At 41.3% G+C, this 18,627-nt stretch overlaps 1 protein-coding gene across 1 annotated transcript in view; it reads left to right on the top strand.

Moving 5' to 3' along the window:
- The window catches only part of rasgrf1 (Ras protein specific guanine nucleotide releasing factor 1), a 109,651-nt gene that overhangs the window by 56,830 nt on the left and 34,194 nt on the right, over window positions 1–18,627 (top strand). The window contains exons 12-19 of the mRNA XM_078529921.1: window positions 2,425–2,488; window positions 3,203–3,339; window positions 4,108–4,190; window positions 5,329–5,577; window positions 7,559–7,929; window positions 9,303–9,428; window positions 10,876–11,046; window positions 15,209–15,315. Coding sequence (XP_078386047.1) covers window positions 2,425–2,488; window positions 3,203–3,339; window positions 4,108–4,190; window positions 5,329–5,577; window positions 7,559–7,929; window positions 9,303–9,428; window positions 10,876–11,046; window positions 15,209–15,315 — 1,308 coding nt within the window. The remainder of the gene's footprint in view (window positions 1–2,424; window positions 2,489–3,202; window positions 3,340–4,107; window positions 4,191–5,328; window positions 5,578–7,558; window positions 7,930–9,302; window positions 9,429–10,875; window positions 11,047–15,208; window positions 15,316–18,627) is intronic.

Here is an 18,627-nt window from a genome sequence, read left to right as displayed (position 1 = left end):
TCATGGCAAATCTTTTATGTTTCGAATTCTACATTCCCATCTATCCCTGATAACCTTTGATTCCCTTGCCTAACAAGAATCTATCCAACTCTGCCTTAAAATATTCAATGACCCTGCCTCCACCGCCTTCTGAGGCAGAGAGTTCCAAAGTCGCACAACCCTCTGAGAGAAAAATTTCTCCTCATCTCTGTCCTAAAAAGGTAACCCCTAATTTTAAAACAATGCACCCTAGTTCTGGACTCACCCAAAAGAGGAAACATCCTTTCCAAGTCCATCTTGTCAATACCATTCAAGGTCTTATATATTTCAATCAAGTCACCCCTCATTCTTCTAAACTTCAGTGGAAACAAGCCCAGTCTGTCTAACCTTTCCTCATAAAACAACCTGCTCTTTCCAGGTATCAATCTAGTAAACCTCCTCAGGAATGCCTCCAACGCATTTACATCCTTCCTTAAATAAAGAGACCAAAACTGCACATAGCATTCAAGATGTGGCCCTGTATAATTGAAGCATAACATCCTTACTTTAATGTTCAACTCCTCTCATAATAAAGGATAGCATTCCATTAACCTTCTTAATTACTTGCTGTACCTGCAGACTAACTTTATGTGATTCATGCACTAGATCCCTCTGCACCTCAGAATTCTGCAGCCGTTCTCCATTTAAGTAATACTCTGCTTTTTTATTCTTCCTGCCAAAGTGAACAACTTCACATTTTCCCACATTATACTCCATCTGCTAGATTTTTGCCCATTCACTCAACCTATCTATATCTGTCTACAAACTCCTTATGTCTTTTTCACAACATACTTTTCTACCTATCTTTATGTCACCTGCAAATTTAGCTACCATGCCTTCACTCCTCTAAGTCATTGATGTAAATTGTAAAAGGTTGAGGCCCCAGCATAAACCCCTGTGGGACTTCACCCGTCACATCCTGCCAATCAGAAAAAGACCCATTTATGCATACTTTCTGCCAGCCAGCCAATCTTCTATCCATGCTAATACATTACCCCCGACACATGAGCTTTCATTTTCTGCAATAACCTTTGATTTGGCACCTTATCTATTGGCTTCCCTTTATCCATAGCACATATTACTCCTTCAAAGAACTCCAATAAATTGGTTAAGCATGATTTCCCTTTCATAAAAGTGTGCTGACTCTTCCCGATTACCTTGGGTTTTTCTAAGGGCCCATCTATAACCTCCTTGCTGATCGATTTTAACACCTTTCCCATAACAGATGTCAAGCTAACTGGCCTATAGTTTCCTGTTTCTGCCTCCCTCCCTTCTTGAATAGAGGGGCTCTGTATTTGCTACTTTCCAGTCTGATGGAACCTTTCCAGAATCTAGTGAATCTTGTAAAATTAACACCAACACATCTACTACCTGATTAGCCACCTCTTTTAAGACCCTGGGGTGAAGACCAGGAGGGAGACTTATCAGCCTGCAGACCCATCAGTTTGCTCAGTACTGTTTCCCCAGAGATTGTAATTTCACCAAGTTCCCCTCTCTCTTCCACCCTCGATTTACAGCTATTACTCGAATGTTTTTTGTATCCTCCATAGTGGAGAAGCAAAATATTTGTTCATTTCATCTGCCATTTCTTATTATTTACTATTAATTCCCCATTGTCACTTTGTAGAGGACCAACACTCACTTTACTTACTCTTTTCCTTTTTAAATACCTATAGAAACTCTTGCTATCTGCTTTTATGTTTCTAGCTATCTTCCTCTCATACTTTAATTTCTTTCTCCTGATTAATCTTTTAGTCATTCTCTGCCATTCTTTATATTCTGACCAATCATCTGACATACCACTCATCTTTGCACAGTTATATGTTTTTCCGTTAAGTTTGATGCTTTTCTTAATTGCTTTAGTTAATCACGGTCCTCCCTTAAATTTTTCTTTATAGTAGGAATATATCAGAGTAATCTGAAGTATCCCCTTAAATGTCTGCCACTGCTTCTCTATTGATCTACCCCCTAGTCTAGTATCCCAGTTCACGTCAGCCAGCTCAGCTTTCATGCCCACATATTTGCCCTTTAGTGTTCTGCTAATTAATAGCAGTTAACCCAGCAACCAATCTAATCTAGCTCCATACCGGATAACGTATCTACCCACCAAGAGAGGTGAACTTGTCCCGCCACCTTCAATGATTTATGTACATGAACCCTCAGGTCTCTCTGTTCCTGCACCTCTTTTAAAATTGCACCATTTGGTTTTTGTTGTCTCTCCTCATTCTTACCCCTGAAATGCATCACTTCACAGCACACTGAGTTAAATTTCATCTATCATCTGTCTGTCATTTCATCAATGCTGTGTTATGTGTTTGAGAGGTTAATTCAGGTGGGAGAAGGAGTATAATAATTGTTTAAATAGAGCTTTGATTCCCTTATAATGTGTTTGTAATTGCCTTGCAGAATGGAGTACTTTCACTCATTGACTGCACCTTGATGGAAGACACAGAAGCCACAGAAGATGAATGTATGTTAAAAATGTTGAAATATTTATAAAGTTGTGTGTGGCTAGGTATGTGTGCATGTTTGAATGTATATGTGAGTGTATGTGTGCATATGTGAGTGTGTAAGAGACTGTGTGTGTGTGAATGTGTACATCACTCTCACCTCTGAATCACAAGGTTCAAGTCCTGCTCTAGGGTTTGAGCACAAAAATCAGGGTGACACTCCAGTGCAGTACTGAGGGAGCATTGCACTGTCGGAGATGCTGTTTTTCGATGAGATGTTAAACCGAGGTCTCAGGTGGATGTAAAGGATCCATGCCACTATTTTGAAGGAGAGCAGGGAAGTTAACCCTGGTGTTCTGGCCAATATCTATTCATCGAACATCATAAAAAAAGATTATCTGGTTATTTATTGCATTGTTAACCACATTTATTAAAATGTTGGCAGAATACAGATGTTTGTCTGTGATGCCGACACAACCAAAGCAGAAGTGTGTGTGTTGGTGTGAGTGTGTTTGAGAGTGTGTATATGTGTGCCTGTGGGTGTAGCTGAGAAAGTTCCTGACAAGGAGTTGTGGAACTATCAGGGAACCCACAGGGGCAGGCAGTAGGTGCTTAATCCTTTCTTGGGTTGGCATGTGACTGGGACTGATTCCAAAATAGAAAGAGGAGTGGGTGAAGGACCAAGCTGGCTGTATTCCTTATTATAAAGCTTCTCTCTTGTTTAAATCTGTCAGCTCGGGGATTGGGACAGGACATGGAACACCTTGACTTCAAAATCGTTGTGGAACCAAAAGATTCCCCTTCCTTCACTGTGATCCTGGTGGCCTCGTCACGTCAGGAGAAAGCAGCGTGGACAAGTGACATCAGCCAGGTGAGTGAACCTTCATAAAGTCATATAGCACAGCAGAGGGTCACTCTGTGACCATCTCACCTGTGCCAGCCCAATGAAAAAGCTATCCAAATAGGCCCACTCCTCCTGCTCTTTTTCATACAAGTGTTTTTCCAATTTCCAGTCTTACTCCTTCATTACTGTGTGACGGTCACCCCAGGAACCCTTCATCACATGGAGTCAGGGCGATTAGGGGTTGACAATGAATGCTGGTCTTGTCAACATTGCTCACATCCTGAGGATGAAGAATAAAAAACATGGCGGCCAATTTTCAATGAAATGAACAGCCAGTTAATTGACATTGGTTGAGCAAGGCCATGCTGGACAATGACTCCTTCCTCTCCTTTACATTGCTATGGGATCTTGTACATCTGCTGAACTTGATTTAATGTCTTGCCCAAAAGATGGCACCTCTGGCAATGCTGCACTCCATTAGTACTGCATAGAAGCAGCAAAGAGGTAGAAAATGGAAATATTTCCTCCTTAATTATTTTTTAATTGAGAAACCTAGGTGAAGATATTTTGTGTGACAGTTTTTAATTCATTTAGTGGATTAACACCTCCACTAAAATAGCAGAGAGAAGAATTTGGTTCGCATGCATAGGTGTTGGCACCCAGGAACAGCAGTAGGCCATTCAGCTACTCAGTTGCTCCACTATGTTCAGATGATAACATTGGCTAACAGTAATTTCAATTCTTAAACTTCATTAGAATTCTACACATCTTATTGAATTCTTTCACTCTTTCTAGTGCATAGATAACATTCGATGCAATGGTCTGATGATGAATGCGTTTGAAGAGAATTCAAAAGTCACAGTTCCTCAGATGATTAAGTAAGCACGTTTTGCGCTAATATTTTCCCCGCTGTGTCGCTCACCTTGTTAAAATACTGGGAAGAGTAAAGCATTCCTTCTCTTCATGGGGTAAACATAATCTTTCCCAGTAAACTCCCCATAGGCCCCACAAACTCTCTCTGGCATACCCAGTGGAATATTGTCCAACCTTTACCCTTCATAAGCTATGGGATGTACTTTTTCATGTGAAATCTTGGATAATTTTTCTTCCCTGCCTTTAGCATTGAGCATTTCCAGGTCCCACAAAAGTTAAGTTTATGCAAGACTGTTCCTAGCTACAGCAATCCAACAGAAATCAGCCATCAAGAGGATTATACAGCACTGAAAGAGATCATTCAACCCATTGTGCTTTGAAAGAGCTATCTAATTAGTCTCACTCCCCTGCACTTTCCCCCTAGCCCTGTAGTGTTTTTCCCTTAAGTATTTATCGGAATCCTCTTTGAAAGTTACAATTTAATGTGTTTCCACCACTCTTTAAGGCAGTGCATTCCAGATCACAACTCACTGCATAAAAATGTGTTAATTGCTATCTCCTGCTGCCTCAGTATGCCATTTTCCTTTCTTCCAACTATCCTCCGTGAGCTATCATAGCAATCAAACTGCAGATTGGGCTGTGATAAAAGGGACAGATCCAACCATGGTTATAAAGAGTTGGGGTGAACGTCATAAGAGACAATATTGGTTATTTGGGGAATGGAGAGAAAGGGACATAACCGTTGCAGAAACTGAAATGAAAGAGCCTGTCATACTTCATATTTCCCTCCATGAGTCTGCATCTATGCAGAATGACCGATCTGGGCTTCAGTTGGACCCAGAATACAAAGGGCATGCACCCAGTGCCCGCAGCTTCAATATTAACAAAAAACATAAAAACATAGGAACAGGAGGAGCCATTCAGCCCCTCAAGCCTGTTTTGCCACTCATTGAGATCATAGCTGATCTGTACCTAAACTCTATTCTCTGTCTTGCTTCTGACCTTCAATACTCTTCCCTATCAAAAATCTAACAAATGTTATCTGGTCCCATCCAAGGGTGTACAATTCATGATCAAAGTCTTTGTAATCTTAACATGCTTACACCAACACATTGCTAATTCTGTTTTTATTGTGATTGGCAGGTCTGACACAAGCCTGTACTGTGATGATGTTGATATACGATTCAGCAAAACCCTCAATTCCTGCAAAGTTCTCCAGATTCGCTATGCAAGTGTGGAACGTTTGTTGGAACGCCTGACTGATCTGCGTTTCTTGAGTATAGACTTCCTCAACACATTCTTGCATTCATATCGAGTTTTCACTACAGCTGATGTCGTGCTGGACAAGCTCATCACCATCTACAAGAGGCCAATAAGTGCAATACCTGCAAGGTGTTCTGTCCATTTACCTGTTGTGTGTGTAATACATTTAAGGCACACGCATGTGTGTGTGTGTGTGTGAGAGAGAGAGAGTGCGCGCATATGTGTGAGAATGAATGTGTACGATGTGTGTGCACGAGAATGTGTGTGTGTGCGAGTGTGTGTGTATGTAAATGGGGAAGGTTAAAGCTTATCCAACATTCAGTGAATCAAGTGATAAAAGAGGCACAATTACTGTGTGTAGTAATCTCATCAATATTTTCATGAAGATTTCTCCAGATCAATTTCGCTAACAAAATCATTGAATTCCTGTTTTAATGTGGGGATTTGCCAATATTTGTGTTAAATCTGCCAACAGTGCAATTTGATAAAAGATACATTTGATAATATTATGCAACATAATTTTCAAGTATAAATTATTTGATGAATTTTCTATCACGATTCACTGATTTAAAATCAAAGGATGCTTTATGGTGAGTAATCCAAGAGTGTGAGGAAGCTAAGTGAACATTAAGGATATGGACTACAACCATTTCACTCATTTAGCTTATAGCCTGTAACCAGAATTATCTGTCATAAACCTGGTGTATTCAGGTGATTTGATTATTTATCCATTTAGTTCCGTATGTCAATGGATATAGTGGGATGAAAGTTCATTGGTGCCCAATTTCAGGTATTAAAGCTGGAAGGTGAGTACAAACCATAATCTGGTCCAATATTGTACTTCAGCCAACATCTAAATGTTGTGGATGAGTGCAGGCAGTTCACACTTCTGGTTCAAATCTTGGGCCATTCACTTCATGGCAGAGGCTCTTGGTGATGTGCCGTAAGGTGAAAGGAGGAGAAACTGGGGAGGCGCAAGCAGCAGCCCTTGGGTGAGCTATGGAGCCAGGATGCCCATTCCTTCTCCTCCTGGATCCATGGTTCTTTGTGAAACTGATTTTATTCAGCGGGAATGGCTGCTGCTGAGCTGACCACCCCTGACTCCTGCCCCATGCCATGCAGATTAGTTCTGCATGGAGGCTTACCATGCATGTTAGGCCCTTAAATTTAGAAACAGAAAAATTTACAGCTCAGAACGAGGCTATTTGAAAGATCATGTGTGTGCTGGCTGAAAAAGAGCCATTGAGCTTAATCCCACCTTCCAGCTTTTGGTTTGTAGCCTAGGAGGTTATAGCATCTCAGGTGCAGATCCAAGTGTTTTCAAATACGATGGGCATTTCTGCCTCTACCATCCTTTCAGGCAGTGAATTCCAGGCCTCCACCATTATCTGGGTGAAAAATATTCTCCTCAACACTACTCCTTTCACCAATTACTTTAAATCTTTGTTCCCCAGGTTATTGACACCTCTGCAAGTGGAAATGGGTCTTCCCTATCCACTCTATCTAGGCCCCTCATAACTTTATACACCTCAATAAAATCTTCCCTTCATCCTCCTCTGTTCCAAAGAAAACAACCCCAGCCTATCCAATTAATAAAAATGACCAGACTGTTTCTTTCTCTCATTTGCTGCTGATAGGCTTGAGCCTATCAGCAGCAAATGCAGGAGAGAAGCAGTCTCTGATTGGAGGGGCAGCTCCATGCAGAATCTCTCGTTGAAACTCACCTGTTTGACCTGAATTTTGAAAACTGGCTCGGGGCCCACATAGAAGGGCTCAGCCTGCGGGCCGGACGTTGGGCAAGTCTGCCCCAGACCCAAGATGTAGTTCCCCATTAATTGGGTCTCATTGCTCCCATTTAATGCCTATAAATCAAGTGCAACAATGTCCAATTTCTGCCCCAGTAAATCCTTCCAACCAACTTCTCGAAAAATAAATCAGGAATATTAATTGTCATCCTGTCAGAAAAGTTTTCCATCTAAGGAAAGTAGATTTAATTTCACATTACAACCTATTCATGTAATGGTGCTTTCAGTTAAATAAAATGGAGCAATTATACTTCAGCATTTTATCATTTTAATCATATTAATGCTTGATTTCCTCTCAAATGTAGGTCACTCGAACTGTTTCTTGCAAGCAGCCAAAATAATAAGCTTTTGTACAGAGACCCCCCAAAATCCCCTCGAGCCAGTCGGAAATTTTCCTCCCCGCCACCTCTATCTATTTCCAAATCATCATCGCCAATTCGGAGGAGGAAGCTTTCCTTAAACATTCCCATTATAACTGGGGGAAAGGCTCTGGATCTGGCCACAATGACCTGCTCAGCCAATGGCTATGCAAGCATGTACTCTTCCTCATCGCCCTTCAGCAAGACCACCCTGGATATCAATAAACTGTATGTGTCGAGCACTTATTCCAACAAGCTCCCTGATGAGCAAGAAACCAAATTGGATAAAGATGAAGACGTTGGTCCTACCAAAGGAGGTGAGCTGTTAACACATTTATGGAGCTCAACACAAATAGTGAGTTGATGAGTACAGGTCAGGAAGGAGGACAGGGCTACACCACAGTGTCAGGTATTGAATTTTATTTTTACTTGTTATCAGGATGTGGGCATCACTGGCAAGGCCAGCATTTATTACTTCATCCATAATTCCCTTTGAGAAGGTGATTGTTTGCTGCCTTCTTGAATTGCTGCAGTCCACATGGTGCAAATACACCCACAATGCAATTAGGACAGGGATTCCAGGATTTTGACCCAGTAACAATGAAGGAATGGTGATATAGTTCCAAGAAAGGATGGTGTGTGACTTGGAGAGGAACTTGCAAGTGGTGGGGTTCCCATGCACCTGATGTACAGTGAACACCAGGTGATAGGAAATAATTCACTTCGGTCTTGTAGATGTTAGTAATTGTAGATTATTTGCAGATCAATGACCAAACATTCCAGCTTATCTGGGACAGTCCTTTGTTTGAGAAATATGTCCAGCATCCTGACAAGCTTGCTCAAGCTTACTTAAAGGCGACCATGTGAGTGAGGTCACTGATGGCAAATAATTCCTCATATAGCATCTCCATAAATTAATAAACACATTCGTTATGAAGTCTATTCTAGTCGCCAAGCATTGAGGGGAGTAACATTAGCCAAAGGATCCCAGGGAACCCCAGGTCCAGTGTCTGGGCAGGCGGAGGATCAGATCTTGGAATTATCTCATAGATACCAGCAAATGAATAATCAATACATTTGTCTGAAACTCCTCTATATGCTATCTTAGTTGAAATTCCACAGGCCCTTGCTTAGAAAGTAATAGACTACAGCCTTCCACAACTTCTTATTTCTCAGCTACACTGAGTTACCTCCATTAACCTATCTCTGAATTTTATGGCAATACCAATATGGCGGGAAGTGCACTTCCAGGTGGTAATAAATGTGTGTTTCTTATCCATGTGTGAGGCTTATGACGTTTTTTGGTGCCCAAACAACAGGCCAATCTATTTGCCCTGCAGGAATAGTTAATAATTTGCTCAAGAGTGCAAGTCTCTTGACCTTTATCTTTAAGCTATTAGACAATAACTGCTACAAAAAGGATAACTCATCCCAGCTCATCATCCAAAAAATGTATTTACAATAAACTGATTGTCTTAACAGTCAACCTTAAGTGCCAGGCATATTTATGGACAATAAAATTGGTCTTTGTCTGAAAAATGTCAACAATGAGAGGCCAATTATTCTAGCATGGCTTGCAGTAAAAGAGAATTTTTTTATTCCAGGGATTTGAGCAGGAGTCTAGACCAAAGACTGAAAGGAGGGAGTATTCAATCCTCCAAACATCTGATTAATCTCTTGTTACAATCAGGTGCAGGCAAGACAGTCAAGGAAGATTCTGAGATCGAGCAGGCTCTTAGTGATGAGGCTGAGACAGAAACTTCACCAACAAAATCTCCAACAACACCAAAAAAACTGAAAGGCAAGAACTCCTCAGGTAAGGACCCCAGGTATGGTGCCAGCTCACCAGGGATATAACTCCAGATCAATCACCCTCCCTATCTCTGTAATGTCCGCCACCCCTGCAAAATTTCTGCATCATTCCAATTCTGGTCTCTTGCACATCCCTGATTTTAATCACTCCACCATTCCCAAACCTTCAACTGCCTAGGCCCTAAGCTCTGGAATTTGCTCCCTACACCTCCCCGCCTCTCTACTTTTCTCTCCTCCTTTAAGACACTCCTTAAAACCTATGTCATTGATCAAAGTTTTGGTCATCTGCCTGAATATCTCCTTACGTGGCTCAGCATCAAATTTTGTCTGATAACACTCTTATGAAGCACCTTGGGACATTTTACTATGGTACAGGTGCTCTATAAATGCAAGCTGTTATTGTTATTTTCCCCAAATATATTCAGATATTAGTCCTCCATCTCAGAAAATATCTTTGTATATCTCCTTAACCCTTTCTTAGAACAACATATTTCTTTCTAAGTTTTACCAATCCACTCTGCAGGGATAGAATATAAATCCTTGTTTTTGATGTTTTCGTCATTTTATGTTTAAGTAATAAAGATCTTGACATAAACTGGTGAACACTAATTCAATTAAATAAAATCATGCTGTTCATGTCCCAGCTGCTGTTTACAAAAGCTGCTGTGGGCAAGGTACAACTAGCCTGTGTTTGCAAAACTCAAAAAACAGAGTCCAATATTAGAAACAATTTCACGATTGGACAACATTTGCTAAATAATCCTCAATGTGCTAAGAATTACGCAGGCAACCAATTTAAGATTGTCAGTTGGGCCTGCAGTGTGGCGCATTTGCGTGTACTGGAAGCTACATCTATTAATACACAGGGCCCTGTTCTTTGCAGACAGAAAGAACATGTACACACATTGCGCCTGTTTCAGCTAAACAAAATAAGTGACAGCCACTCACTGCTGATTCATTCCTTATGACAATGCCTTGACTAATTAGGGTCAAGCTGACTGGTTTAAATTTCAAATAATGATTGGCAGTTAACTGTCAGTCACCATCAATTGGTGCATTCTCAATGGTAACGCCTCAGAGTCCACTTTCCAACCAATCAGCACTCTCTTCTCATACAGTGTACATGGTTGTTCCCTTTACATTTGGTATTCTTGTGAAGTGTCCTGATGAGTGCAAGATGAAAAGCCTCAACATTTTCCAGTAATACTCAAGTTCTGCACTACAAAACAACTAATTATATAGTTGCTATATTGTGTGGAGAACCATAATGAAAATGATACAGTTGCTGTGCTATATGGAGAATGACGGTCTCTATGTTACATAGAAAATGTTATAGATGATATGTGGTACATAAATTGGCACAGCCACTATAAGCTACACTGTGGATGGAAATAATGACTGAAAATGACCAGGAATTGGGATCACTACAATGATCTGTTGTGACGCCACAGAATTCTCCTTGTTTTCCTACAATAATGGAGTGGTGGTCACATCCAGCCGGGAGATGGACAACAACCGCAGTGCACTTTCAGCAACCTCAGCCTTTGCCATTGCTACAGCGGGAGCCAATGAGGGCACACCCACCAAGGAGAAGTTCAGACGGATGTCCTTGGCCAGTGCAGGTACATTTTACACTTTGGCACAGGGGAGCCGATCTCTTTATGCTGGATCCTTACCAATAATAATTCTTGGTAACTGGTTCTATAATATCGAGGCTGCATTTGAGCCACATTAGTTATTCATAGCTATGGTTGTGGGGACAAACACGGAACAGTTTGTCTGTTTAATTTACAAAACAAGCAGCAACAGCATAAATGAAGGAAATAAACATGGAATACATCCCATAATGTTCCACAGATTAATATGAACATACAAACTAGGAGCAGGAGTAGGCCATTTTCCCCTCGAACCTGCTCCTCCATTGATAAGATCATGGTTGATCTGATTGTAGCCTCAACTCTACTTTCCTGTCTACCGTCTATAACCTTTGACTCCCTTGTTAATCAAGAATCTATCTAACTCAGCCTTAAAAATATTGAATGACCCTTCTTCCACTGCACTCTGGGGAAGAAAATTCTCCTACCTCCATCTTAAATGGGAGACCCCTTATATTTAAACTATGCCCCCTAGTTCTAGTCTCTCCCATAAGGGTTAACATCCTCACAGTGTCCACCTCATCAAGTCTCCTCAGGATCTTATATGTTTCAATAAGATACCTCTCATTCTTCTAAACACCAATGGATACAGGCTCAACCAGTCCAATCTTTCTTCATAAGATAAGCCTTCCATCTCAAGAATCAGTTGAGTGAACCTTCTCTGAACTGCTTCTAATGCAATTATATCCTTTCTTAGGTAAGGAGAGACCAAAATTACATAGTAGTTTGGTTGAGTGGGCGGGAAAGTGCAAATGGAATTCAATCCAGAAAGTGTGAGCTAATGCATTTCACTAGGGCAAACAAAGCAAGGGAATACTTAATAAAAGGAAGGATACTGAGAGGGGTTGAAGGAGTGCGATACCTTGGAGTGCATGTCCACAGGAGGTCCACCGAAGGTGTAGGACAGGTGGTTAAGGTGATAAAGTATATGGAATGCTTTCCTTTATTGGACAAGGTATTGAATACGAAAGCAGGGATGTAATGATGGAACTGTATAAAACACTGGTTAGGCCACAGCTGGAATTTTGCGTACAGTTCTGGTCACCACATTACAGGAAGGACATAATTGCTCTGGAGAGTACGGATGAGATTTATAAAAACGTTACCAGAGCTTGAAAATTGCAGTTGTGAGGAAAGATTGGATAAGCTGGGATTGTTTTCCTTGGAGATCACGGCTGATCCTGAGGAGGCTGAGGGGTGACCTGATTGAGGTGCACAAAATTATGAGGGGCCTAGATGGAGTAGACAGGAAAGACCTGTTTCCCTTAGAGGTGAATTACCAGGGGGCATGGATTTAAGATGATTGGTAGAAAGATCAGAGGGGACATAAGGAAAAATATTTTCACCAGAGGGTGATGGGCATCTGGAATTCACTGCCTAAATTGGCGGTTGAGGCTGAAATGCCCAACTCATTTAAAAGGTACCTGGATCAGCATCCAGAGTGCTGTAACCTGCAAGGATACGGACCAGTTGCTGGAAAATGGGGCTAAAATGAGTGGCTAGTTTCTTTTTTTTCTCTTTTTTGGCCTGTACAGTCACGATGGCCTGAACAGCCTCTTTCTGCGCCATAGCCTTTCTGTGGTTCTATGGTACTCCAGATGCGGTCTCACCAAAACCTTGTACAACTATAGCAGAACATCCCTACTTTTACATTTCATTCTCCTTGCAATAAATCACAACATCCCAGTTGCCTTCCTAATCATTTGCCATACCTGCATATTAACTTTTTGTGATTCATGTACCAGGACACTCAGATCCCTCTGTACTGCAGAATTCTGCAATGTTTCTTCATTTAAGTAATATACTGCTTTTCTATTCTTTCTACCAAAGTGGATAAGGTCATATTTTCCCACATTATACTCCATCAGTCAATTTTTTGCCCATTCACTTAACCTATCTACATTCCCTTTGCAGATGCCTTATGCCCTCTTCACAGCTTACTCTCCTATTTATCTTTGTGTCTCTATCATCTCAGCAGTATAGCAATCGTACATTCTGTCACTTCATCCAAGTTATTGATGTAGATTGTAAATAGTTGAGGCCCTAGCACTGATCCCTGTGGCACTCCACTAGTTACAGCTTGTCAACCTGAAAATTACACATTTATGCCTACTCTCTGTTTCCTGTTAGCTAACCAATCCCCTATCCATATTAATATGTTACCACCTAAACCATGAGCTCTTATTTTGTGTTATCAAATGCCTTTTGGAAATCCTGTCTCATTGCACATTTCCAGGTCTAGAATAGCTTGCTCTCATGTTGGCTCTAGAACATACTGCTCTAAGAAATTGTCCTGAATACACTCTATGAACTCAATTCCAGACTACCTTTGCCAATCTGATGTCAATCAATATATCCTGTGTGATAATGGTTCAAGTAGCCCCATGGAATTCCACTCTTGATACAGTTTTTTCTATGAATGAAAGTAACACAGTGAATTATATCTGAAGTTATGGTCTATCGGTGTTAGAACCACAGAATCTCACAGCACAGAAGGAGTCCATTTGGTCTATCATGCCTGTGCTGGCTCTTTGGAAGAGTGTTATAGAGGGGTGTGTGTTATAAACAGCAAAATGTATGTGGTTAACAAGGGAGTGTATGATGTATTGTGCGGTGAATATTTTCACGAAGGGTGTCCTACAGAGTGTTTTAATTGTCTGTTAGTGAGACAGTTGTAGACAGTACATGTCCCATTGTTTGAGGAGTGCAATAAAAAGTGCAGGGTGGATCCTGTTGGTGCAATAGAGTAAAATGGGAGATTGTGAGTCGGTGTGATTGAAATCAATGGAACTAAAAATTAGGAGGGATGTAAATCTGGCTGCTGACTCACCATTCCTAGTTTCACACTATTGCACAAAGTCAGTAGCTACCCCTCTGCTTTACAAAATCACCCTAGAGCACAAGAACAAATTTCATTGAGATCCTCTGGCATGAGCAGATGGAGACACTGAAAAAATTGCATAAATGATAATATTTTTCCACAGATGATGGAGATATATAAGTCGAGCAGAAATCCCATGAAAATTTCCTTGCAGAGCAAGATAGAAACGTACCCCATGAGAGAGAGGGGGTAACTTGTCTTTGGTACAGGCCAAAAGCTGTTTGTATCTGATCATGGTCCCAATATCTTGGATTTTCAAAATCTGAAATCTCAAAAATGAATAGTCAGTTAAATATCAAAGAAACTAATCATGAAAATAAATACATATTTGAAATCATATTAGACTCCCTCCTGTTACTAAGGAGGTTGTATTAACTTTGCTTGATGAAAAGACTTTGGTGATTAAACTCCCTAAATATGAATAGAAGTTCCACTTTCAGCAATCTGGGCATAAACTGTGCTCAGACTTGGGGGAACATTTTCCCCCCGTTGCGGGGGGAAGTGCGGGCGCCGGTGCCCCCGGTCGGGGGTGGGGGGGGGGGTGCACCATGGGTGGTCCAATTAAGGCTCTGTTAATTATGCACTATGCACTCCCTGTGCAGGCGGCGGGAGGCAGGGGGCAAAGAGCACAAAGATCTCCCTGAGGCAAAATGCTGCCTCGGGGGATCGGCTCTGATTCAAAAGTTGACAGAAAGGTAATAAAAAATTTCCTTGACATGTCCCCTCATGTGACACTGTCACATGAGTTGGAACGTGTCCTTAACTTTTATTTAAACATTTAAAAGCCCTCATGAAACCTCATCCCGTCTGTGGATGAGGTTTCATACTTTTTCCGAGGCCTGCCTGGGCTCCCGGCCTGCCCACCAACCCTAAGGTTGGACGGGCAAGTCCATCAATCAATTTAATAAGTTTTTTGTTGGCCTTAATAGGCCGTTGCCAGTTCGATGGGTGCGCAGCTGATTCGGCTGTGCGCCTGCTGAACTGAAAGTCTAAATGATGCGATGCGATGTCGGGACGTATCCCCGCGTCATTTGACATGTCCCTGCCCCCACTCGCCGACCGGAAAAACCTGCCCTTGGGCTACTTGTTGACTCTGACAGAGTCCTAAGAAATTTGGTGAGAGGTGTTTTCAGATATATAATCATGTACTCAAAGGAGGAGGAGATAATACGTCATTATAAGATGTCTAGCTCATTGGTCATTCTCTATTTACTTATTTCTGAATTAATTTTATGTTGTTGATTCTAGGCTTTCCTGCTGATCAGAGAATTTGTGACAAAGAGTTTGTCATTCGAAGAGCAGCGACGAATCGTGTGCTCAATGTGTTGAGGCACTGGGTCTCAAAGCATTCCCAGGTAGTATTTTGGCCATGACCATTAACCAAGCTAATGGGTCTCATAATAAGATCAGTTTATCTACATTTTTTGGAAGCGAAGCTAGCTTCTACTGGAAGTGTGCACCCCACACTGATATAAATTGGCTGATTCAATACTATGCTGTTATCATTGGCTAAAGTGTGTGATGAGGCAAAACAATGGCAATGGAGATGTTACTTTACTGTTTTAGTAAAGAATCATAAATATGGCTATTTTAGCAATTGTTTAAGATGCTTAAAAAATTTGATGGGGTAGATAGAGAGAAAATATTTCTTCTGTTGGGGGAAAGTTCGGAACAAGGGGGCATAACCTTAAAATTAGAGCTAAATTGTTCAAGAGTGATGTCAGGAAGCAGTTCTTCACACGATGGGCAGTTCAAGAAGAGGAGCTACTGCCACCTTATCAGGGCTGATAGGGATGAGCAAATAATGTGGCTTCTTCAATTTCACCCACATCCCAAGAATACACATATAAATATTATTTTAGAATGATTAGTAGATGGATGACATAAATAGACCAAATGGCCTTCCTCATCCGTATTTATTTTATGACTTTTCTCTCAGAAGCTGTAGCCTGTTATTGATAACATTGAACATGAAAGATAAAGGGTGAGATTTAAGTTTGAAACAGAGTTTTTGGACAGAAGCTCGAGGTTACATTGCAAAGAAAAGAGAACTCATATTAAAAAGTGGCTCTAAGGCTTCAATCAAGAATTCCCTTTTCATGTTTCAGTGCAGCTGTCACAATGAATTGGTTTGGAATTCCAATTACTGCTTCAAGTATACTGCTGAGAGCAGATTCTGGCCACTGAAGCATACTTCCCACATCAGGAGGATGGTGTAGCCCAGATACAGAGCCAGTGGCCAAGCTTTTCCAATTCTAATGTTGATGGTAACCCATTTAAAATGAACCAGTTATTGTTGCTATGCTAATTGGAATGTCTAGGTTATTGTGCAGACAATCAGAGAAAGAAAGATTGAAAGAAAGAAATGGATTGACTGATTGATGGAATGAATGACAGATTAACCTCCTCCAGATTAGACAAAACTGGAAGGAGTGAATGAAGTAATCTTAGCTCCACCTTGGGTAACCATGACAATTATGTTGTAGATCGCAGAGCTAACTACAGATGAATGAAGTTTCACTTCATGGAACCCTAGGATCTCTGAGAAAAAGATGACCATTTCCCTTTGCTGCTACTTGAAGTGTCATCATAAACAGCCTCAAGACATACTTAACAAAGACTGCCGGAAATGAGGCTTCTAGGAACTTTCATTTATTAATTATAGACAATTATGTACAGGGATAGAAAAGCATGCGGCTCCTTCCAGAACCATCTCTCTCTGAGCTCGTCATACATGATCTGACATCAGTGATAATGTATATTAGCTATTAGCATAATAGCTATTAATCCTTTATACTACATCTCCCCCCCAAGTCTTTCATTGTACACATTAAATACTTACACATCCTACTCTCCCCTCCCACTATCCCCCCATCACTGTGTCTCTTGTGGTGGTGCAATTAATCTCCAACTATGTTCTCGGCTCACCTGGAAGACATGTAGGATGTATGCGCTTCATATTCTTCCAGGAATGTAGTTATATACTGATAAATCAGTGGGCTTCTGGTTTGCTGTGTAAAGTTGAATAGGCATTCTCGTCTTCTTAATTTCTTTTGTGGAATTCCCTTTTGACATTATAGTACTAGCTACTCCATCTTGAAGGAATAGGACTTTGTCAGCTTCTCCTGGTGTTTGTCCAGCTACATTAGGTCTGTAATCTTCCAAACCAGCAAGTTCATTATCTGGTAAAAGTATCTGTTCTTTAAGTGCATTCAATGATTCCTGTCCCTGGGATGAAGTGCTGTTCAATTCCAATGTCACATTCATGAATGAATCAGATGGATAAACAGAAGAATGAAGATTATTTTCAAGCAGGGTTGATAGTTCTTTTGTTGGTACTGTAGGAGTTCATGTAATATATGCACATTCTGCCCTCACACCAGTGTGTTTATTCCCTTCACTAGGCATCGATACCTCAGAAGCTTCAGCAGTCAAATCGGTACCTGGAGTAGAGCTGGATTTCACCTCCATTTCTGTTGCTAGGTAGTGCTGTACCTGATTAGGTTCTTGTTCAATTGCTTCCCTTTCTTGTACAGCGGAAATGTGTGCGAAATCAGTAGGTGATACTTCAACAGTTATTTCTTCTTCAAGTTTTCCCTAAGTCAGATTTATTTTCTTCAATTGTTTCACTCAGCATTCTGGGAACCAGGTTGTTTTATGTCACCTGGTATTGTCACCAGAATAATCAGGCAGATTGGTATCCTGGCCACCTTCCTCAATGGCTTTTTGGTCACCTCCACATTAATCATCCACCTTCTCTTCAAAGAAGTGTGTATTTTCTAGGATTTTCTCCTGCGGCTGGTGTGGAACTCTTTGCACGAAGACTGGCCCAGACCTTCTGGTTCAACTTGGATTTCTAATGCAACAGGTGAATAAAGGAGCTGCAGCTCTATGCAGGCTTCTGCGTTTAATAAAGAGTAATCTTGATTATGAATAACGTACAGAATATCAGTTAGAACTCTTCCATTACATCGAAGTATGGCAGTCATCTGCCCTTGCACCTTAGTGGGATGACCCCTGGACTATGGAGCTGAATGGTAGATGGCTAGAGAAACTCAGGGTTAAACCACTGTACTGTATCAGAAAGAATCGACACCCCTGCTCCCGTCTCTAATTTAAAATTTGTCTTGTGGCCACTGACCATGATATCTGCACTCCAAAAGTTCCCCTTGGACTTTGCACCCTTGCCCAAGAAAGGCACTTCATATTCATCAGTATCTTCTATTTCTTGGATACTGTTTAACCAGACTGGTGTCTCTGAACTGGAGTTGAAAGCTTTCTGCTGCAGCATACCACTTTAAAATGGCCCACCTTCTGCACTCTGCATTTATGACAGGATAGTCTTCGTGCCGATGAGGTTTTCTCATGCCATGACAGGAGCACTGGATAATGGCGGCGACTGCTCCCTCTTTGTTCTGAGTCTGCTTTTTAGTAGGTGCACTGGTACCTCTCAAACTGGACTGAGTCAGTAATCTGATTGACTGCACAAAGGATCCCTATCACCCAGGACTAAAACTCGGTTCTGCTTCCATAGCTCAGCCTGTCATGCTAATTGCACTGCCTTGGACAATGTCAGATCCTCCCTGGACTGCAGAAAATCAGATAAGGTTTCATCAGGTGCTCTCACAACTATGCGGCCTTGGATGAGTTCATCCTTTAAAGCCCCA

The sequence above is a fragment of the Cetorhinus maximus genome, chromosome 26, assembly GCF_964194155.1.
Source record: "Cetorhinus maximus chromosome 26, sCetMax3.hap1.1, whole genome shotgun sequence".
Lineage (NCBI taxonomy): Eukaryota > Metazoa > Chordata > Chondrichthyes > Lamniformes > Cetorhinidae > Cetorhinus > Cetorhinus maximus.
Note: the sequence above shows the minus strand (reverse complement) of the source record. Positions and strands in the feature narration are given on the sequence as shown.